This window comes from Podarcis melisellensis (assembly GCF_964234715.1).
Source record: "Podarcis melisellensis genome assembly, chromosome: Z".
NCBI lineage: Eukaryota > Metazoa > Chordata > Lepidosauria > Squamata > Lacertidae > Podarcis > Podarcis melisellensis.
Genome location: NC_138547.1, coordinates 4,416,256 through 4,439,631, shown reverse-complemented (window position 1 = coordinate 4,439,631; position 23,376 = coordinate 4,416,256). Strand labels below are relative to the sequence as shown.

At 44.8% G+C, this 23,376-nt stretch overlaps 2 protein-coding genes across 8 annotated transcripts in view; one reads left to right on the top strand and one right to left on the bottom strand.

The window, feature by feature from the left end:
- The window catches only part of SLC25A25 (solute carrier family 25 member 25), a 41,990-nt gene extending 31,236 nt beyond the window's left edge, over window positions 1-10,754 (bottom strand). Inside the window, exon 1 of one of the 2 annotated variants that reach the window (XM_081896490.1) lies at window positions 10,418-10,754. In XM_081896490.1, coding sequence (XP_081752616.1) covers window positions 10,418-10,726 — 309 coding nt within the window. In that variant the 5' untranslated portion in view covers window positions 10,727-10,754. The remainder of the gene's footprint in view (window positions 1-10,417) is intronic. The other variant, XM_081896491.1, reaches the window with a different exon arrangement.
- A 276-nt stretch (window positions 10,755-11,030) lies between these two features.
- Window positions 11,031-16,542, top strand: NAIF1 (nuclear apoptosis inducing factor 1). 6 transcript variants are annotated; one of them, XM_081896613.1, is made up of 3 exons: window positions 11,031-11,285; window positions 13,933-14,580; window positions 15,714-16,542. In XM_081896613.1, the coding sequence occupies exons 2-3, from the start codon at window positions 14,073-14,075 to the stop codon at window positions 16,124-16,126; spliced, it is 921 nt and encodes a 306-aa protein (XP_081752739.1). In that variant the 5' UTR covers window positions 11,031-11,285; window positions 13,933-14,072; the 3' UTR covers window positions 16,127-16,542. The 6 variants fall into 6 exon arrangements, with proteins under 6 accessions (XP_081752739.1, XP_081752742.1, XP_081752738.1 ...); XM_081896616.1 differs by lacking the exon at window positions 11,031-11,285 and adding an exon at window positions 11,369-11,462; XM_081896612.1 differs by lacking the exon at window positions 11,031-11,285 and adding an exon at window positions 11,530-11,708.
- Window positions 16,543-23,376: the final 6,834 nt, after the last annotated feature.

Sequence of the window (23,376 nt, the reverse complement as noted above, 5' to 3'; positions counted from 1 at the left end):
CAACAGGAAATTAAGCCTGACATGCAATATCAGGTTGAATAAGTAGTGTCAAAATTATACAAGACTATTAAAACAGCCATATCACATTTAGGTGAGATTTCCCATTAAAGTCACTGACATAAGTAACAGAATATAGTGATATTTTTCTCACAGTACAAATTTCCAGACCATCACTTACAATTTTACAAGTTGCATGTGGTATTGCTGGAGGTGCAGGTGACAAAGGATTTGGGGGAAGAGGCAGGCTTGGTGATCACAAATAACATCTAACTACCACAACTAGACAAAATATATGGACAACTGAGGCTATTTCTACTGATATGATCCAGGTCAAAAATATCAGCTGGAAAGGTATCCAACTCTCTCATAATAATCCCAGGCAGTTCATTATTTTTTCCATGGATGTGGGTCACACCCACCTACCCAATTCAACCCATTTATGTAGTACAGTAGTCTGTTATATGGCATCTCAAATGTCACAGTAAGACCCAGTGAGAAGAGAAACATTTATCCATAAATTTAAGAATGAAGGCTGAATATATGCAGTTAATCTGTCCGAGAGTGATAGTTATAAGAGATAACTTGTAATCAACTGAAGACAGTTCTGAACACAGTTGCAAAGTTTTGAACAGGAACTCCAAACAAACACCAGACACTGCAGCTTGTGGTGCAAATGAGTGGCTCTTGGAACATGTGAAGATGTCAAGTAGTAGAGGTCACAAGCAGGAATCTAGACAGTCGATACATGAGAAGACAAGTGAGAGAGGAGTTGCCACAGTCTGTGAGAAAAGAGATGAAAGTAGAGATGAGGATTCTGAACAAGGACAGATGAAGGGAGGTCATACCAATAAAAGGGTGAAAGTGAGAAGAACTGGTACAAATTTAGTGTACAGTCACAATGTTTATGACACACATCATGCTTACAGATAGCAGAAATGTAAGAGCATTTCCATGTATTGAGGCTACCTTTGAACCTCTCCCACACTACATGCATCACTGTTTGATCACTGTGAAAGAAAACTTAAAAGCAGTACAGTGCTACATCCAGTTACAAACGGGATCCATTCCAGAGGCCCAGCCATATCCCGAAATCTTCATAACCGGAGGTGCCTGTTCTGCACATGTGTGCGGCGCTGTAGAGCGCTTCTGTGCATGTGTGAGGCGCGCAAGGGCGCTTCTGCACATGCGGCAAACCCACTTCCAGGTTTGCCGCATTCGCAACCCGAAAGTTACATTACCCAGTACTGGAATGGGATACTTCTGGGTTTTGGCACTAGCGCAGAACCACTAAATTGTGCTTTGCGCATGAGCATAAGCGCCGAATCGTGACCTGTGCATGTGCAGTGCTGCAGGTTGCGAACGTGCCTACCGCACGGATCACGTTCGCAACCCGAGCGTCCACTGTACACAGAATAATGAGTTCCAGCTTGTAGCAGGATTTTCAGAGAGATATACCGTATTTTTTCCTCTATAAGACTCACTTTTTCCCTCCTAAAAAGTAAGGGGAAATGTGTGCGCGTCTTATGGAGCGAATGCAGGCTGCGCAGCTATCCCAGAAGCCAGAACAGCAGGAGGGATTGCTGCTTTCACTGTGCAGTGATCCCTCTTGCTGTTCTGGCTTCTGAGATTCAGAATATTTTTTTTCTTGTTTTCCTCCTCCAAAAACTAGGTGCGTCTTGTGGTCTGGTGCGTCTTATAGAGCGAAAAATACGGTATACAATGAAATTACCGTTGCACCAAATAACCAAGACACAACACACGGAACTAGCTGACATACATTAATCACATGGTCATGGCTCAGCCATTACCCCAGCAACAGGCTCATTGTGCCTTGCAGATTACCTCACCCATGGGGCAATTTATATTCATGAAGGAAATTAACCCCTTCCTACGTCTAGCTATTCCAACATGCAATTTCAGATTTATTGTTAATTTGAGTTGAAAAAGGATAGGTGTCAGTCAAAGTAATTAAAAAACAAGCAAGCTACCTATGTCGGAATATGTTTTCTTTTAATCTAGCATTGACATCTCATATCAATCAAACAATTTTTCATTTATCCTTCCTGAATGATGTGGGGCAGGAAAATGTCCAACCGTTTAAAATTAAGTATATTCTAAGCAGTATAGGATAACCCCCCCCCAAAAAAACCCCCTTTCTATCCAGTAGTTCTCGTGAACAAATTTCATTTAATCATAATGGCTCTATGCTCCTATGGCACTTTTACTCAGTGGCTTCAATCGAGTACTCCCTGCTCCCTATCTATCGACCAGAAACTGTTCCACTAGCTGGCATACCCTTGCAGGATGAAGTATTCACTCAAACCCTTCGCACTGATACGGAAGGGGGGGCATGTCGTCTTCACCTTCTTCTTCGCTACAATATATCCATTTATTTCGAATTGTCAATGTCAAAAGGGACTAAAATCTATAAAATTCATAGAAAATCAACGTGCCAATTTGCTCAATTTCTCTAGGACTCCATGACACCTCCCCTGTCCTCCATAATCCCTCAAGCAAGGTGTCAAGACCCTAATCCTGTCAAATCACTCTGCCAAGCCTTTCCTCCAGGCAATGCCAGTACATGGACCATTGTCTTCTCATCACCAGTACTCAGGATGTGCTTATCTGCGCATATCTCCAGCTCTGCATATTCCCCCCTCCCTGTTAATCCTGTGTAACCCAACCTCTTCTTAATGTATTCATGATGTAATCTGTGTAACCCAACCTCTTCTTAATGTATTCATGATGTAACTGGGATGTGTTTTGCACTGTATTCTGGGGCATGGAGGGAAGTTTCAAAAGTTCATGTCACCCCTTTCTCGCTGTTCAATCTCGCCTTGAACCTGTTGCGCAATAAACTTGGATCTTCTGCAGCTTGTTCCTGTCTCCGGCTGAGCTCATTTTCCTCCGCAGGTACCCGCAGACTTAGTCCGACGAGCTGGGTGGCAGAGCAGCCTCACACCCAGATTTTACCGTAACAGCACCCACCAGTGTGGCAAAGCAGTCCTCCTTTCCCTCCCCCACAAAAAGCTCTAGAAGCCTCACATCTGTTGCTTCTTCTTGACTGGTTTGTGCCATCATAATAGCTCCTTGACCTTGTGTCCTTAACAAAAACTGGCTGGCCATATCATCCAATAATTTTTCAGGAGTGCAGTTGCTATCTTACTCAGTTCGAAATTAACCCATCACCAGTCCTTTTTTTTTGCGGCTCCAGAGCACCATCTAGCAACCAGGTTCAGATTTCCAGTTCAGACCACCCACACCCATCTCTTCCTCTGCCTCTCTGTTTGCTCCACTGTTAAGGAGGCACCTCACTTTCGGTTCCTAGACAGAAGAGGGGTGGCTTCCTTCCCACCTTATTTCAGAAGAGAAGAGGCGCTGTATGGGTGTATTTTTAAGTAAAATGAGCCTTGCTTTGGGAGAGGAAGGGGAGAGAATCAAGGAAGAGTGGGGAGGTTGCTTTGTTGTTTTGACAAATGAGGCCCTGGAAAGCTGCTTTGGAGAGGTTGGGAACCTGCTTCCTTCCCCCAACCCCCATTGTTTAGGAGAAATATTTTAGTATTTTAAGACTTAGCATATGTAAGCCCACTTTAGAAATCTGACATCTGCTTGTTTTATTCTGATGAATCTCCTAATATTAGAGTCCCATTGACTGTATTTGCACAAGAAAACGCCCCTTAAAAGAGAAGGCACCCATCAAGGGAGGGGAGGGTGGTGCTTACATTAATACTTCAATGTTTTAAGAGATTCTCAAATTCTGGAAATTAAAAGGAACGTCCAGTGTTAGAAACTGAAATATGAAACCTAGGAGATGAATGGCACTTTAAACCTAGGTTATGGGTGCAACAATGGAATGTCTAGGTGCTCTTTTTAATAACAAGAATACGAAGCTGAAAATGAATGAACCCAACTAAAAATATTATGTTCATTTTTCACATGGCCTAGTCCTCATCTGAAGACTGCAAAAAACAAAGTCATGTTTCCCCTGCCTGACCCCCTAATATTCTTAAGAGGATCTCTTCTTCATTTTTCATAGAGTGGCTGGAAGTAGGGAGGCAGAAAAAGATCATCCTTTCCTTCCACTCTGCAGACAAGCCACTTTCCTTCATATAACTTTATCATTTTGGCACTAATACATATTAAAGCCCTATACAACTGATGGCAGAGACACTACCTTGAGTGTCCAGTTTGCAAACCTAGGACTTAAGTGTCCTTCAATGAACCCACTCCAAAATTTGTTTTGATTTTAAGCCATCACTGTGAGAGTCTGAGGTAGATAACACTTTAACATGCACTATTTAAACCATCATAACTGGCAAGTATATTTCAAATTAAAAGCACATCACACATGGGTTTAAAAAGGGGAGGGGAAGGAGAAAAGCCCCATTGAACTTGGTTGTGATTTACTTCTGAGTAACAGGCAGATTCAGATCAGGATTGAAAACAACCTTTTTCCCTAGATTGTGCCCTAATTGCTTCTTTTGTTTCTTATATATTGCATTTTATTGTATTACAATCTGAATTCCATAACATTATATTCATCTTAAGCCCTGTGAAATTCCTCCTGAGGTTTAATTTCTCATTTTTACCCTTTCATGCCTCAATTCCCCCTCTCCTACCTTACTTACCATCTTTCTTGCCTTGGGCTCCCTGTCCATTAGTTATTATACCTGGTTTTGTGAAGATTTTTGGAGTGTTTTTATTTGGCTACCTTTTCATTTTTACTTGATTGATTCATTTCCACTTGTTTTTATTTGGCTGCCTTTTCATAGTGCAATATACAAATTTTAATAATAATAAATTGCCACAGTAAATATGGCATCCCAGGTACCCAGAACCTTTCATATAATTATAACATGACTAACATGACTTTGAAGGCCCAGCTGCTTAGACAAGTCCCACCAAAAAAAAAAAAAAAGTTACTTTGGAATTGGGACTCTCCTTTTGCATATGCCTGGGTGTAAGCCCTTTTGACTTCAGTAGAATCTATTTCTATGTAGAAATTGTTACACTCACTCACACCATACACTACTGCTGAGGCTGAGCCTCATTTATGTTTGTGGTGTCCAGTTAAGAATTTCTATTTAAAATGTGATATTAACAATTTGTCACTGATTTGTGTGAAAGTTCATGCATTTCAAAAATAAAAAATAAAAATAGAAAGTGCTGCTACATGGGGTGGGAAGGGAATGGCAACTAGCCATTCTGTTTTTTTCCAGGTTCCAGGAGCCATTTGGCTCCTAGCTTTTATATTTCAGTTTCTAACACTGATTATCTCAGCACCTCATGCCTCTTGCAGGTATCTCTATTGGCAACTCCTCCAGAACAGCACCACGTTGCTTCCCCATGACTCCGAAGTGCAGCTTTCCCAACCATGCCATCTTCTGTAAAGCACAGAATGTTTCTTTGTCTTGGAATGGCTGAAATTGCTCTAAGTAGCAATGCGGACACTTATTTTTCCACAAGGCTCATGAGATTGGAATGCCTGTCTTTAAAAATATGAAACGAGGATACTAACTGCCCTCTTGTGCCTCCACAAAAATAATGGATCTAAAAGTGAACACGTTTTCCATGGAGAGGCTCCCAAGGAGCTAGTCAGCATCAATCTTTGTGATGCTCTAGTAGTCTATACTTCCATAAAGAATAGTTTCTGGAACTAAAAATGATGGAGTAGGAAGAAGGCTGCACATGCAATTATCCCCCAGTGGAGAACCTTTGGCCCTTCAGGTGTTGCAGAACCGCAGCTCCTATTATCCCAGACCACTGACCATGCTTGCTGAACTACAGCTCCCATCAGCTCCAGCAGCATCTGAAGCGATGAAGGTTTCTCAGACCTGCCATAAATGGTGACAACTGTAACTTGCTGCATCAAGTCTGCCTGAGAAACATCCTCACCTGTAAGTCATCATTGCTACCGTATTTTTCGCACCATAGGACGCACTTTTTCCCCTCCAAAAATGAAGGGGAAACGTGTGTGCGTCCTATGGTGCGCATGCAGGCTTTCGCTGAAGCCTGGAGAGTGAGAGGGGTCGGTGCGCACCGACCCCTCACACTCTCCAGGCTTCGCACACCTCTCCGCAAGCAACGGGAGCCCAGCGTTGGGCTCCCGCTGCTTGCGGAGAGTTGCCAGCATGCCGAAGCCTGCGCGTGCTGAGCTCAGCGCGCCCAGGCTTCGCGGACCTCTCCGCAAACAACGGGAGCGCTCCCGCTGCTTGCGGAGAGTTGCCAGCATGCCGAAGCCTGTGCGCGCTGAGCTCAGCGCGCCCAGGCTTCGCGGACCTTTCCGCAAGTAGCGGGACCGCTCCCGCTGCATGCCGAAGCCTGGGCGCGCTGAGCTCAGCGCGCCCAGGCTTCGCGGACCTCTCCGCAAACAGCGGGCGCGCTCCCGCTGCTTGCGGAGACTTGCCTGCATGTTGAAGCCTGCGCGCGCTGAGCTCAGCGCGTCCAGGCTTCGCGGACCTCTCCGCAAGCAGCGGGAGTGCTCCCACGGCTTGCAGAGAGCTGCCTGTTTGGGGGCTGGGGTCGGGGGAAGCTCGAGCTTCCCCCGCCCCAGCCCCGCGTCTGGGGGGAAAATAATTTTTTCCCCTTTATTTCCCCCCCAAAAAACTGGGTGCGCCCTATGGTCCGGTGCGCCCTATGGTGCGAAAAATACGGTAAATTCAGATATGTGTTGTCAGAAAGAGAAACAGACTGCTTCCATTTTAGATAGTATTAGCCCAAACATACATATGATTGATAATCATGAAAAGCTTGCAGCCATCCAATGGGATGTACGATTATTTTGATATATAGCACCATTAGTGTACATGGCACTTTACAGAGTAACTAACTAAACCAAATATACAGTCCCCTGCCCTGAGGTGCTTACAATCTATATTTTAAAAAATAAGCAATAGTGAATTATACACAAATGCAAATACATGTACTTGGGTTCTGTGTCAGTTGGGAAGTGAGAACTAAGAAAAATAGGATGGGACTAAATGCAGAGCTTTACATATAAATTCATATTGAATATGTAGGATGCAGAGCAAGTAGGTGTTGAAGAGATATTATTTTGGTGGTAGCAGAATTCTGGGGAGGATGTTGACAGCAGAGATGTGACAAAGAATGGCCAGGAAAAAGCATGTTGCAGTGGTCAAGACTAGCTGGAGCACAAACTAACAATTTAGCCAAGGAACCAGATTTCCACTGCCCGCCCCGCCCTTATTTTGCATATGAGAACATGCCAGTTTTTAGTTACACACTAAATACAGGAAGTTAAGGAGAACAAAAAGAAGGGCGCCTAGACATTTTGTTTTAGCACCCACAACCGAGGTCCATAGAGCCACATGGCTCCTAGCATTCTTATGTCAGTTTGTAGCATTAACCTGTTCATAGGGGTGTACTACAAAGCTGTGATTGAAGTTGGAGTGTAAATTGAGGTGGCTTAGGAGAAAAGAAAAGTTAAATCATGCACACAGGTAATGATTCTCCCAGAATCCTAGAAATTTGAATGAGACAAGAATGTATGGCAAATACATGCACATGGATGTAAAATGCCAGAGCACAAATTCTCTTCTGTGCTGGGAGTAAGCATAACTGTTAAATTTCACAACGCACACATGCTGTATTAAGTTTATGAATGTGCCTGCTTTGGAAGCCAGCTCAGGACAGGCTATAGGAGGGTAAATGTATGGTATGTTGGGTTCAGCAGGCAAAGAAGAACCTTCAGCAACTTGAAACAGTATTTGCTCACTACAAGTAAACAATCTTCTATGAAATGTTGTAGGGAAGCAATTGACTATAGAAATGACTGCTATGACCAATGACCATAATATGATAATAGCATGATTGTATTGGTTACCCAGGGTTTAGTCACCCCAGTAAAAACAAAACAAAAACAAAAAAGTCATAGCCCCTCCCACCATTTCAGAAGTGAAAACAAGGAAATGCTTAATAATGCTTCTACACATCACTGCCATAGGTTCCTACCACCACCACTACATGATGTTGGAATATTGTCTCCATCTGCTGTATTCTGCTGCAAAAGAATGAATTCCGCCAACTTAAAAAGTTGAGAAAGTTACTATAGCTTCATTAAAGATATACTGTACTAGGAAAACATCATTGTCCTACCATATATTATCAACTAAAATTGAGCATCTGTATATGAAGTGGCAGGCAGCAGTCCATCCACTATCAGCTGCAACTGATAGATTTACAAATTATGAATTATAAATACAGCAACCTTCAGAAATGTGCAGCTACCTGGATGAAGGGAAGAAAAAGCAGTGAACACTGGCTTCATATGCATATTTCAAGCGTTCTTAATACTAACTCAGTTAAAAGCTGAAGGCATTATAACTCAACTCTAACCATGCCACTATGATTCTACACTAATGATATGATACGCATGCTGCTCTGGGAATCAGGTTATTATAAATTAACACCTAGAACAAGTAGATAAAGCTATGTACTTGTATATAGCTTGGTATAACGGTGTTTGTTTTATACATCTCTCAGCCAATTTGAACAGCTTTTAAAGAGGATTGGACAAATTCATGGAGTACAAGACTATCAGTGGTTGCTGGGACCAGTTGCCAGCTGCTGGGGATTGCAGGTGGGCAGAGAGCTGTTTGCACATCTTGCAGGCTTCCTACAAGCACATCAGTCAATGTGAGAACAAGATGCTGAACTAGATTCTGGTCTCATCCAGCAGGCTCATCTTACTGTTCTTGTATCACTTGTACCGTAACATGATAAAGACTAATTAAAAACTGCAATTTCAGTCAGATGGTTGCTTATTTCCTTGATATCTATCTGATGGGAGGCCATTCCACAGGGCGGGTGCCACCACCAAGAAGGCCCTCTGCCTGGTTCCCTGTAACCTCGCTTCTCGCTGTAAAGGAACTACTTGCTGTTAGGGAACTGCCAGAAGGCCTTCGGAGCAGGACCTCAGTATCTGGGCTGAACAATGGGGGTGGAGATGCTCCTTCAGGTATACAGTCATACCTCATGTTGTGTCCGCTCCAGGATACGTGTTTTCATGTTGCATCCCGCGGCAACACGGAAGTACCGGAACGGGTTACTTCCGGGTTTAGCCACTCGCGCATGTGCAGAAATGCTAAATCACACATGTGCAGCAGCACTAAATCGTGCCACGTGGAGACACGGCACTTTGGTTTGTGTCAGTTCTGTGTTACAGATGGGCCTCCGGAACAGATCCCATCCGTAACATGAGGTTCCACTGTATTGGGTCGAGGCCGTTTAGGAAACGTACTAGAAGCCAACTGAGATCAAGGCGGCTAACACCAGTTAAATTACAGTAAAAACATAATGGGGGGGAACCAATTTAAAATACAGGTTAAAATGCAATTTCAAATGTAGCCTCATTTTAAAAGTAGCCCATAGATCAAAGCCATAAGGGGAGGGAAACATAAGGGTCAGACTGTGCCTTGGCCAAAGGCCAGGCGGAACAGCTCTGTCTTGCAGGCCCTGCGGAAAGATGTCAAGTCCCACAGGGCCCTGGTCTCTTGGGAGAGAGTGTTCCACCAAGTCGGGGCCAGTACTGAAAAGCCCCTGGCCCTAGTTGAGACCAATCTAACCATCTTGCGACCTGGGACCTCCAAAGTGTTGTCATTTGTGGACCTTAAGGTACTCCGAGAGGCATACCAGGAGAGGCGGTCCCGTATTTTAATGCCCCACGGAGAGCCTCAAGGTCCATAAATAACAACACCCTAGTGGTCCCAGGCCCTAAGGAAGTTAGATTGGCTTCAACCAGAGCCAGGGCCTTTTCAACTCTGGCTCCGGCCTGGTGGAACGCTCTGCCTCATGAGACCAGGGTCCTGCAGGATCTGATTTCTTTCCGCAGGGCCTGTAAGACAGAGTTGTTCCGCCTGGCCTTTGGCTTAGAGCCAATTTGATTCCCTCCCTCTCTTTTTTTTCCCCCTTTCTTTTCCTTCTCCTCCTGCGATGAGGCTACATTTTAATATTTTAATGTTCCATTATTTTAATGTTGTATTTTATTTTTGTTTTTAAGTTGTAATCATTCATCTTGTTTTTATTATTGCTTGTAAGCCGCTCTGAGCCCGGCCTTGGCTGGGGAGGGCCGGGTATAAATAAAAAATTATTATTATTATTATTAATGTGTGACATCTTAGTGTATTTTTGGTCTTTGTGGAAGCAGCCCAGAATGGCTGGGGAAACCCAGCCAGATGGGCGGGGTACAAATAATAAATTATTAATATTATTATTATTTTAAATTAAGGTTTGCAACAAATTAGCCTTTCCCTCCAAATGACTTAGCATCGACAGAAGCTGCATCGTAACACGAGAACAAGGGGCGGGAAGAAGAGGGGCACGGGCCCTTCGAGAAGAGGTGCTACTCAGCGGTGGGTGAAAGAAGCAGGTCTGGCGGAGGAACTGCGGAAGGGCTTACCCACACATCCCTCTCGGAGCGCTGAAGCCCGAGGCGCTGCAGGCCGATTAACAAGTCGTGGACACAGAGCGCGCCGTCGCGGTTCACGTCCAGCTGGAGGAAGAGGCTCCGCAGGCGCCGCTCCTGCTCCGGGGGCGAAGCGAAAGAAGCAGGAGGGGACGAGCCGCCGCTTCCATCAAGGGCGGGTATGGCGGGGCCCCCCGCCACCGCCGCGCTCAAAGGGGTCGCCGTGGCGGCGGCGGCGCCGCACTGGCAGAGGACGCCGCTCACCACCGGGGAAGCCAGCGAGCGCCGCGCGCTAGCCGGCATGCCCAGTTACCTCAGCCGCCACGCACGCGCACCCCCCCACCCTTGCGGCGGCTCGCCGGGAAATGGCGCCGCGCCTGCTTCAAAGGAGCCGGCCTCTTTCTCTTTTACCCACCCGGCCTGCGCGCGCCGCTCGCTGATTGGCTGATTGCGTCAACGTAACGGAACCGAGTCACCTGGTTGGTCAGATCAGTGTGTCGTCACCCGAACCGCCGGCAAAAAAAAAGGGGGTGGGAAGGGAAGGTGCTCGCGACGCCCGCTATTAACCAATCAAAAGGGGGCATGGAAGGTCCTTTGAAGCCAAAGAAGGCGGGGACGCAAAAAGACAGGTCGCCGGGCGACACGTGACTCGGGCGTCCTTTCCCCCCCCATCCGCCTCTTTCCACCCACCCAACCCTGTGTTTCGCTGGCTTTCTTGACAGGCACGAGTACCGGTAAAGTACTACATATACACATTTCGTGCGCTTTCTGATGAGAAGGGCAGGACGGCACGAAAGCCTCTCAGCCAATGAAAATGAAGGATTGGCAAGATGGCGTGCAGCGATTGGACAAAGAGATTTGGGTAAGGAGGGGGATGGCCTATTGGCCAATGTAACTGCATACGGACAGCTAGTAGGCGTCGAGGCAAAGAAAAGGCAGGAGGCGGAACTTCAGATATGATAGGCAAGACTGTGGCGGAGCGGTGTGGAGAAGTGTAATTTGCATATGATGGACATGACTGTTACCCAATACGCAACCAGTAAGTGGTGCCCTACGTCTAATAAGGCGGGGCAAACAGCTAGACGAGGGATAGCGGTCTTTGGCGCAAATCCAAAGCGAGCCAATAGTAGCGAAGCGTTGCGGGTGGGGGTGGACACCGGGTCGTGAAAGGCAGGAGGACAGTCCAATAAAAGTGGAGAGACAAGAGACGCTGATTCTGGAAGCCATTACGCCACTGCCGCAGACTAGAGGCCCTCTTTGGTGTGGGATTCGACCGGTAGTTGGGGTACGCAATTTGCGTATTATTATTTTTGTGTGTTTTTTTTAAAAAGTATTTATTATTTTGGGAAATATAAATGGGGAGCGAGGAAGGGGCTCCCCTGAGGGCACTTAGGGCTCCAGCCTCGCCTGAGGCCGGCGGGGCAGTTATCCAGGGTCCCCACCCTCCTTCTAGGCGTTGGGCCTTTCCTGGGTTCCCCTCAGCGCCCTCTGGCGCTCTTTGCCGCCGCCTCCCTCAACCTTCCCCTCACGCCCATCTTCTCCTTTATCCTGTGCTGGGTTTACCTCAGCAAACTCCCGTCCACGGAATCATAGCATCGTAGAGTTGGGAGGGATCCCAGGGGTCATCTAGTCCAGCCCGCTGCGATACAGGAATCTCGACTAAAGCATCCCTGACATATTGCCATCCATCAAGGGATTCTCCCCCCCCCCTCATTCTCCATTAGAAATATTAAATTATTATTTATTTGTTAAATTATTTATTAAACCCTTCACCCAAAGATCGCAGTGTGGCTCACACCCGCCCGCACATATCTTGAAGGTTGGAAGTTTCATATCATTCTTCCTCACTCCCTCTCCTCGGAAACCACAAACTTCCAAAGAAATCATGTTTAATTTACCCTCTTCCTTTTTCTCTCCCCCACCCCCATAGTCATCCTTTTCTTCTTCTCCCTCTTAAATTTAAAACTAGTTCTTTTTCTTCTTCCCTCAAGAAATCACACACATTTTAAAGCAGTATGTTTTCGTTCCTCCTGCCCAGTATACTCTCTTGGGTGCCCAGTATAGGTCATGCGTGGAGTAGCCCCATTGAAATCAATGGGCACAGGCAAGGCGTAGTTGGATACAGCCTCTGGATTTGATTTTTTTTCCTTTCTCAGAAACTGTTATTTGTTTCCCCCCCTTCCTCTTCTGCTCCCATAAATTAAACGAATACAGGCAGGTCTCTGCTTATGCTGGAGGTTACAATCCAGAGGGATAGCACGTAAAGCCAAAATAGTGTATAGCCAAAACACATTGGGTGCAATGGCAGGTAGGATTGCCAAATGTTCTTTTACTGGACTCCCACCCTTTTAAAAAATAATTGTCAAGTGTGTACAGCTGGGGGGGGGATTGCCAAGTGTGTACAGCCGAATACGCGTAAGTTAAATACTTGCAAGTTGTGAGTTACGTGCATGCATTATATTTCAGGGTTTTTTTACTGAAATTATACTGTGTGATGTAATGAAATTTCAGTTTTCACTTCTCTTGTGATAGGAAACTCCTTTTTTGTAATTATCTTGATTAGCACCACTGACCCTAAAAATTACTGATTTTTTAAATGGTACAATACCATTCATGTCTACTCAGAGGTAAGCCCTATTTATTTCAGTGAGGCTTACTGCAGGGTGAGTCTAGAACTGAACTGCAGCCTTAATTTCAGGACTGCACCATCCCAATCTTACGTACTCAGAAGTTAGTCTCATATATGTGTGCATAAAATCACAGTCTTAGTAACACAGTCACACATATCCCTTTCATCTGCCTCCTGCCATTTTTAAATAGTAAATCCACTACCCCATCATCATGCATACAGGACACGGCTCTTCAAAACCAATAATGCATATTGTTCCCACTTGCTTTCTGTATTTTAGACCAGAAACCCCTCTACCCAGAAAAACCATTTTGATCTTCAAAAAGTTGCCATATAAATCTAATAATCAACTGCTTTCCATTGACCAAGATGTAGTAACATATTCCTGCCCAGTCTTTGCAATTTATGGCTTTGAACATACTGATAATTTATAAGTGCATCTCTTGAAGATAATGCTGCCTCCTGGAACAGAAAAAGCCAAACTTTAGTCCTTCAGGGAGACCCTGCTGGGTGTCCTCTGCTGGATTGTATTTGGTAACAATGCAAAAGGACACCTACTTGGTGACAGCACCCACCCTCTAGAATGCCCTCCCTCAAGAAAATTGTGGAGAGATGATCAATGACCTTTAAGTGCTTCTCAGTAATTTCCAGGGTTACCCCAGCTGTCTTGGTACATTTGACTGGTTGTGTGTGTGTGTGTGTGTGTACTAAGTTTTATTCGCATTAAAGAGTTGTGTTTTGTTTTGATCTCATTACATCAAGGTTTTAGGAAATTTTATTCAATGTTTTTTATTGCTTTCATGTAAACTGGTTATAGAGGTTTATATTACACTAACCACTTTGGTCACAAGGAATAACCTTGTTTCTCAACTTTTTCTAGAGTTTAGTTGTTTACTGCAGCCAGATCTGTGTCCTTGGCAGCTGCATTTCAACCTTTCCCAGACATCCTGATATCCTGTTTTGTCTCTGGACTTCACCAAGGCCCACAGCACCCAGTTTGCTTTGGGACTTGAACATTCCATGGCAATGGCATCCCCTCCGGCTCCGCCGGCTAAAAAGCGGAAAATGAACTTCTCGGAGCGAGAAGTGGAGATAATCGTGGAGGAGCTTGAGCGGAGCAAGCACCTACTGATCAACCACTTCAATGCTGGTGTACCACTGGCTGCTAAGGCTGCTGCTTGGCACAACATACTACGCCGTGTTAATGCTGTTGCTACCTGCCGCCGGGAGCTGCCTGAAGTCAAGAAAAAATGGTCTGATCTCAAGACGGAGGTGCGGCGCAAGGTGGCACAGGTCCGGGCTGCAATGGAAGGAGGTGGTGATGGCCAGGATGGAGGTGTTGAGGGCCAAGATGCTGAAGATCCATTAGGAGTCACAGCTGCTCCAGTTATTCTAACTCCCATGCAGCAGCGCATCTGTAACTTGCTGGGGGAAGCCACCATTATTAGCCTGCCTGCTGGAGATTGCACTTCAGATGGATCAGAGATACCTATTACTGCTGCAGCCACAACAGTCACCCTTACTCAGAGTGAGTGTCTTGTTTCCTCCTTTCCCATGTTATACACAATGCTTAACTTAAACATTGAGTGAAATAAAGTTATTCGATTTCTTAGATTGTACGCTGACCTGTGATCCTCAAATGAAGGGAAGTATAGAAATTTGATGGTTAATAATGAAAATACTGTAATGGATAATAAGCCTCCACTTGAAGCATCCATTGGGTTGAGCTAATTCAATTGCTTTCATTTGATTTTCTCATTGCAAACTGCTGAAAGTTTTGATAAGCCTGCTTTGCAATGGGGGCTGAATAATTTTGTTTGCAACTGTAAGTAGAACTAACTTTGGATTATAACCCTCAATCTTCTCATTTGTGGTTTGAGTCAAGATTATGGTTTTTCTTACCATTGCCAGGCTGTTTTGTGTTATCACCAACAGTGCCTTGTCAAAACCATTTTGTTTTTGTGCTATTGTTACTGGTTCTTTTGTGTTTTCTTTCCCTCTTGCCTTGTTCTTCTCTGTTCCAATCCCTCCAAAAGAGTGCAGATAAAATCCTTGTGAAAACTTCATGATTTTTTTTAGGATGCTTTAATTGTTCCAGTTTTTACTATGTAAACTGCTATGTGAAGACCACAGCGAAGTTTGAAGTGTAAAAAAACAGCAGAATATATTAAGAAACATGTTGGAGAGAGATGAAATTAGATGGTGGAACCTTAAAACGCAATTACAGTGGTACCTCGGGTTACATACACTTCAGGTTACAGACTCCACTAACCCAGAAATAGTACCTCGGGTTAAGAACTTTACTTCAGGATGAGAACAGAAATTTAAGAACTTTACTTCAGGATGAGAACAAAAATTGTGTGGCGGCGGCGCGACAGCAGCAGGAGGCCCCATTAGCTAAAGTGGTGCTTCATGTTAAGAACAGTTTCAGGTTAAGAACGGACCTCCGGAACGAATTAAGTGCGTAACCAGAGGTACCACTGTATATGTAGTTTGGGTTATAAACTTTGGTTCTGTTGAGTGGAAAGTCACTAGTTTTGTTGAATTGGAATATAATTGTTGAGTAACAAATGTAACTTTCTATATAGAAAAAAGATTAAAATATCATCTAAACGTATAAATATTGTAGCTTAAATAAAATTTCCTTCCTCTTCTTCTTAGTTCCAGCTGAGACAACATACCATAGTTTGGAGGATGGTGTTGTGGAGTACTGCACAACAGAAGCTCCGACCACAGTCACTGCCGAGGCCCCCTTAGAGATGATGGCTCAACAAGCAGAAGTCTCTGTGAAGCCTCAGGAACTGAAGAGCCGCATTGCCCTGAACTCAGCCAAGCTCCTGCAGGAGCAGCGAGTGACCAATCTCCACATGAAAGAGATGGCCCAGAACATCGAGCAGCAAAATGACCTCCTGCAGATGATCCGCCGCTCTCAGGAAGTACAGGCATGTGCACAGGAGCGCCAAGCCCAGGCCATGGAAGGGATGCAGGCTGCTCTGAATGCTCTTGTGCAGATCCTTCGCCCCATGATTAAGGACTTCCGCCGGTTTCTACAGAGCAATGCTCCTGCTCCTTAGGTGGCCTCAGGCCCCAGCAGAGCAGCCCAAAACGGACAAGATGGCATCATTCAATGAAATAAAATGGACAAGATGGCATCAATGAAATAAAACGGACAAAATGGCATCATTCAGTGAAATAAAATGGACAAGATGGCATCATGCAATGAAGTGAAGCCTTCCAGGCACAGACTTGATCAAGAGAACGAGCAGGGTATTTCTTTGTATTTGACAGTGTCTGCAAACTGATTCAGTGCCTGCCTTTTCTTTTTTTTTTTGGCTGAAAACCTATTCTGGATTATTTCTGCTCTTGCTTTTTGTTTTTTAAAATGTGTGCACCGTTTCTAGATGTGGCCTGCATAGAGCATATGTGACAAATGCGTAATTTAACATTGGACTTTCAAAATTGGGAAAATAGATTTTATATAAAAGAGAAACTTTTTTGTTTTCGTTTATTGTGTTAAGAAAGACCATTTTCATGAATTTTAGGTAGGCATTAGCTTCGTCATATAATGGCAACAAAAGAAAACATCAAACATTTTAATTGTCAAGGAGTCAGTCAAATTCATTTTCAAAAGTAATTGGCTGTCATAAAAATGCAGATTTGAGGTATATTTCAGCATAAGCTGTCCACAGCACACTGACCCCCATGCTGTACAGTAAAATTTTGTCTATTCCATTGAGCTTCTGAGGCAAGCAAAGAAATCCTATAAATAATGAGTTTTTTCCTATCTATATATAAATAAATAAATAACAATTCTTTCTCCCTACTCTTCAAGAAGGAAATTTTCTGAAGAACTCTTTTGAGAAATCTGTCCCTAGGAGTGGAGGGAAGAACAGAGTACATAATGAGCAGTATTTTCTCTTAGCCGTAGCAATACTCCCCATGTCTGCCATTACATTTAAAATGCTCGCTCTTTGGCTACTTCCTTAGACATGCATAGCAACACAACTGGAATAGTTAGCTATGTGTGTGTACATGCAGCTGTAAAATAAAATAGCTTTGATGGTTATGCATTGGACCAGGTTAGGCTTTTGTCATCAACTGTCACAGAAGCTGGTCAGGTTTCTTTTACAGTGGTACCTCGGTTTTTGAACATAGACCGTTCCGGAAGACCATTCAAGTTCTGAAACGTTCGAAAACTGAAAACTCAATAGGTGACAGATAACATTCAGGATCTTGCACTCAGCAGAAGCTGCATGGCGTGTTCGACTTCCGAAAAGTGTTCGAAAACCGAAGTATTTGCTTCCGAATTTACAGCGTTCAAAAACCGAAATGTTCGTTAACGGAGAAGTTCGCAAACTGAGGTACCACCGTATTTATTTATTTATTGACTTTCTATACCATCCTTAATCCAAGGATCCCAGGGCAGTTTACATATAAAAACACATAACATAGTAACTAACAATAATTAACAATAAAAATAATTACTGCAGCCCGGTCAGAGGTGGGCTAGCACCTTTGTTTGAAAGAGCATTCTGTGTTGACAGTTTGTAACTCCTACTGCCTTGCCTGATTGGAGCTTTTTAGTTTAGAAAAACAAAAGTATTGTAACACCAGTTAGACCAAACATTTGGCTGCAGCTATCATCCCTAGCCATTGTTGCCTGAGGCTGATGGGAGTTTTATTCAAAAACATATGGGAGTCATCAGATTAGAAAAGGCTGCTTTAGCTTTTTCTCACAGGAAAAGTACTCCAAATTTTATTCATGGCTAGCAATAAGTGTTGGAAATCCTGGAAGCTAAGACTCAAGTTTAGGACAAGTACTCTGGTGAGAGCCCCAGCAGAGATATAACATGGCAAAAAAAAAATGGTAGCAAAGAAAAGTGTGGTAATGTTAAATCTTTAAAATGTAAACTTTCCCACGAATCCTACTCCCTAGGACACAAATAGACCACATATTTGGTAAGTTATGTAAACATTTTGCATGCAGAACTTTAAAGAACTTTAAAATTCATGAGCTTTTCCATACCAGTAAGAAAAACTTGCAGAGACAATAAAATGCTGCTTTAGTTACAAGATGGTACAAGTTCCTTAACAACTGGTGTAGGAAAATGCTAGTTACAGACTCCATTATTGTCTGAAGCAAAAGAGGCTGTTTAAAGCCATGTTGCTGAGCTGAAGGAATTAGCTCAATCCTCCTCACACACTGAATTCACATGCAGGCTGAGTATAACAAAAGGTTTGCTTGCCCATTTCCCCCCAAGGTAAGGGTGAGCAACATGGGCTAAACCTGACAGGATGGCTTAATCCATTGCATTAACCCCTTCATGCATTAATTCCACTCAAGAATGCTGGTTACATGAAGCTGGTAACCCAACAGGAAGAAGCTAGGTAGAAAGTGTTGACAGCTGTCTCAATCAGTATATAACCCAATTTCACCTGGGTATTTAGGTCCAGATCGAATTGTTGACCAATTCAGCCTCAGGAACTACAGAGAATGGCTCTGCCTGTCATGGGTTCCACCTATTGTTTGGGTTGCCTGACTTCCATCCTTCCAGGTAAATGGAGTGCCAGTCACCTCCAAGAAGGGAGCAGACACATTTGACAGACTATATACACCTCAGTGGCAGAGTACTTCCTTTGCATATATAACAGGGATGGGGCATGTCAGGACCTCCAGGTGTTCTGGGACTCCCATCGTCCCCAGCCAGCTTGGCCAATGTTCAAGGATAATGGTAACTGGAATTCAGCAACACCCTGGTAGCACCACTTAGTAGATGACAGGAAAGGCATTTGTTTGCCTCAGACCTGGAAAAGCAGCCAGTGGCGTAGCATGGGTTGTCAGCACCCGGGGCAAGGCTAGTAATTTGCGCCCCCTAACCTGTGGATTTGCGCCCCCTAACCCTAACCCCCAGATGTTGCGCCCGGTGCGGCCGGCCCCCCCTGCACCCCCCACGCTAGCCACTGAAAGTAGCTGCCAGACACAAGTACAGTAGTAGAAAAATTTGGGGTGGATGGACAAATAAAGTACAGTGGTACCTCGGGTTAAGAACTTAATTCGTTCTGGAGGTCCATTCTTAACCTGAAGCACAACTTTAGCTAATGGGGCCTCCCACTGCCCCACCGCGCCACCAGAGCACGATTTCTGTTCTCATTCTGAAGCAAAGTTCTTAACCCAAGGTACTATTTCTGGCTTAACAGAGTCTGTAACCTGAAGCATCTGTAACTCGAGGTACCACTGTGGTCTCATCTGGTGAGACTATTTGTCCTATTTCTGTCCAATTCCATTTCTGACCTGATGGTGGTGCTATCCATCCATTGTCTTATTTTTGAAAGCTGTTCCTTCAAAGTAGAATAAATAACAAAAGACCTTAGCTAAATTTGAGGACCTTATTTAACTGTAAGCAATATTGCTAAATAAAATATGCAGTCTGACATACGGAGAGGCCTAGAGCTGCAGTGGTACAGCTACGTGCTGTGAGTCTGAGCAAAGATTTTACAACTGGCTGGGTTTGTGCCATCATACTATATTGTTTTCAGTTATATTTTGTATAGTGAAACATCATAGAGAAAATCTGATCAAGCCAAGAGCGTGGCAAAATTGAAGTCTTTTACCAGCAGGTATTGGAAACCTCCATATGCTTTGGACTCCCATAAATTCTGAACGTTGACCTTGCTAGCCGCAGCTGATGGGAATTGGAATTTCAACACATTTGTAGGTCACCACACTGGCTGCCCCAATTTACTGTGACTCTTACATGCGAGGAAAGATTAGGTGCTGAGTTTATTGCTTCAATCTGGGGGGGGGGGGGACAAGAGAGTTCTCATAAACACACCACAAGGTACAAATACACATCCCTTGACACATGCAGACACATGACCACACACTTCACAGCTGGTACAGGTGCTGTGACTGCAAGGTGACTGGTCTAGGAGTTCAGAGTGAGGAGGACATAGCAAGACCCTGGCATCAGATGTGTCATGCTGCTCCAGGTGGACGCAAAGTTTGTATTGCCTAAAATACGCTTTTTTGTTTTGCCCTTGCTATTACAGAGGAGGCTGATCCATTCGGACAAAGGGGCAGAGCCCAGCTAACTTCAGTCTGCCCCTCAGGCCTGTCCTCACCTGCCTGCCAGTGTGGCACTGTCTATCAGTTTCTGCCTCCTCCTTAGTCTCAGTATTGAAGAAGAAGAAGAGTTTGGATTTGATATCCCGCCTTTCATTCCCTTTAAGGAGTCTCAAAGCGGCTAACATTCTCCTTTCCCTTCCTCCCCCACAACAAACACTCTGTGAGGTGAGTGGGGCTGAGAGACTTCAGAGAAGTGTGACTGGCCCAAGGTCACCCAGCAGCTGCATGTGGAGGAGTGGAGACGCGAACCCGGTTCCCCAGATTAGGAGTCTACCGCTCTGAACCACTACACCACACTGGCTCTGTACAGCCCTTGTACAGCCCTTGTACAGCTCAGCAGGGAGGAGGAGGAGGACAAAGCTAGAATTAGTTGGCTCTGCCCATCACTGGCTCTGGCTCCACCTACTGTTGGCCTCCACCCTAACCTGCACCCTATGAGTTGCACTGGGCGCCAGCCATTTCTGGGCTCTTGTTTCCACAGCTATTGGTACCCCTCCTAAGTACATACTTAGTTTGCCTGTTGGGTAATCCAGCATTGTTTGGGAACAGGCCACCTGGCAAATACCCTGGTCCCAAACCATTTAGGGTTTTATGATTGGCACCTTGAATTGAGTCTGGAAATTAATGGAGAGCCAACACGGGTTGAGTGAAACCAGAGTAATATGTTCCTAATGGTTACTCCCCAGAAAACACTGTTGCTAAATACGGCGTCGTTAGTGGTAGCGTCGACTTGAGCTCCGCATCAGTTAATGCGGTTTATATTATTTTTATCAGTCTTTTATTACTTTTATCAGCCTCAGTATTTTATCTATGTCATTTGGCAGCTATTATATTCACAAAGCTTGAGTTAAGGGCTTGAGTTAAAAGTCTTAGAGAAAGTCCTGGAAAGTCTCGGAGAAAGCCTTAATTAGCTGCAGCTCAACTAAACCTACCAACTACTTATCAGCAGGAGTGGAGATTAAACACCCTATCGTGGGAGAACGCCAGGCTTCCTGATTTACAGCAGAAATTAGTAGCGGCTCTATCTCTGGGAAAATGTCTAGGAAAAAGAAGCAACCGGCCTCTTTTCCACAAGTGAGCCCACAGCAGAAGAGCAAGCAGAGTAAAATGGACAATTTTGTAAGAGCACAGAACTCAGAACCTACTACATCAAATAGAACTCATTCCCAGGTAGGGGAATAATAAATTAATACAATAAATTAATGTGGCCTTTCAGTTGCATCCTGTGTATATTGACAGCAAACTCAATTATCTAGCTGTGGATTATTATGCAAATAAAGCAGCAGTATTCATACCCAAGAGGGAGGGCAGCTTGAAACAGCCCACAGAGGCTCAATGGCCACAGAATGCTGAATAATGAAAAATCAGGGGGTAGGGAAATGGAATGGAGTAGCTTAGGAAAGGGCATGGTTGGTAAGCTCACTGCACTGCAACATTTCATGGCAAGTCCCACAAGCTAATTGTTATGTACTGTACTGAGCTGAATCCTAGATCAATAGGATCCAGAATGCAGCAGTCTGATTGGTCTGCAGGAACCACCCAATCCAGCTCCAGCTGGAAGTGAATCAGCGACCTCATTGGCCTGCAGAGGCAGCCAATCAGGCTCCTGGATGAAGTGAATCAGCAACCTGATTGGCCTGCAGGAGCAGCCAATCAGGCTTCTGGAGGAGGTGAATCCACAACCTGAGTGGCCTACAGGAGCCGCCCAGATCACGTGGGGCCCATAGACGTTTTGGTGAAAGTTTCGTTCATTGCTACCATGATCTGAATAAAGAGCATGAAATTCACACACGACTCCGAGTATATTTCACTAATGAAAAATACAAGAGAATTGAAGAGTTGCACATAGTTTGTTATCAACTTAAGCTAAGAAAATACAAGCTTAGAGTCAGTCACTGTCATAGAATAATCCTCCTAGTGGGGATAGGTAAAGGTAAAGGTACCCCTGACCATTAGGTCCAGTCGCGGACGACTCTGGGGTTGTGCGCTCATCTAATTCTATAAGCCGAGGGAACCGGCGTTTGTCCGCAGACAGCTTCCGGGTCATGTGGCTAATGTGCTTCTGGCGAACCAGAGCAGCGCATGGCAATGCCGTTTACCCTCCCGCCGGAGCGGTACCTATTTATCTATTTGCACTTTGACGTGCTTTCAAACTGCTAGGTGGGCAGGAGCAGGGACCAAGCAACGGGAGCTCACCCCATCGCGGGGATTAGAACAGCCAACCATCCGATTGGTAAACCCTAGGCTCTGTGGTTTAGACCACAGTGCCACCCGTGTCCCCAGTGGGGATACATATATGCATATATTACTTCACAGTTTTGCAGAGCTTTCTACAGCACTTAAACCTCAACCGATGAGGGCAACCACTCACCCAGCCACCCATCACATACTTTAAACTACCGTATTTTTCGCTCGATAGGACGCACCCAACCATGGGACCATGTTTTAGAGGGGGAGAACAAGAAGAAAAAAATCTCCCCCTCTCTGTTCAGCGCCCCTTCAGTGAAGCGGCAGGAGAAACAGAGCCCCTTCCATTTCTCCTCCCGCTTCGCTGAATGGGCACTGCACAGCGCTCTCTCTGCTGAAGCCAGAAGAGTCTTGCTCTCCTGGCTTCAGCAAAAGGAACCCGAAGCCTCCGGAGCACGGAAGGAGCGCTCCCTCTGCGCTTCGGAGGCTTCGCATTGCTATCGCTGAAGCCAAGGAGTCTGCATTCGCTCCATAGGACGCACACACATTTCCCCTTAATTTTTGCAGGGGGAAAAGTGCATCCTATAGAGCAAAAAATACAGTAGGTGGCCCTTTCTTACATTCCAGATCAGGGAGAAAAGGGTCACCAATATGGCGCATGACATAGGCAGGCCAACTTCCCTGGAAGGGAGAAAATCGCTTGGAGCAACTGAATATAAAGGCTTTAGGGACAGTGGGGCAAAGTATATTTTTGAAATACAATTCATGACATTCTGGGCCCCTCCAAATTACTTGGCTTTTTTGTTGGTGTATTCTGCATTGTGTCATTTATGTAATAACAGCGCATTAGTGGTGAATTTATACTGTGGACCCTCCACACCTCATTCCACCTTATGACTAATTCAGCAAGAAGTTGTGGGACATGCAGTGATGGGGGGCAGTGGAAAGCAGTATGTCCATTCCAAAACATTTGCAGGCACCATCTTGAGCACAAATCCTCATGCATGAACA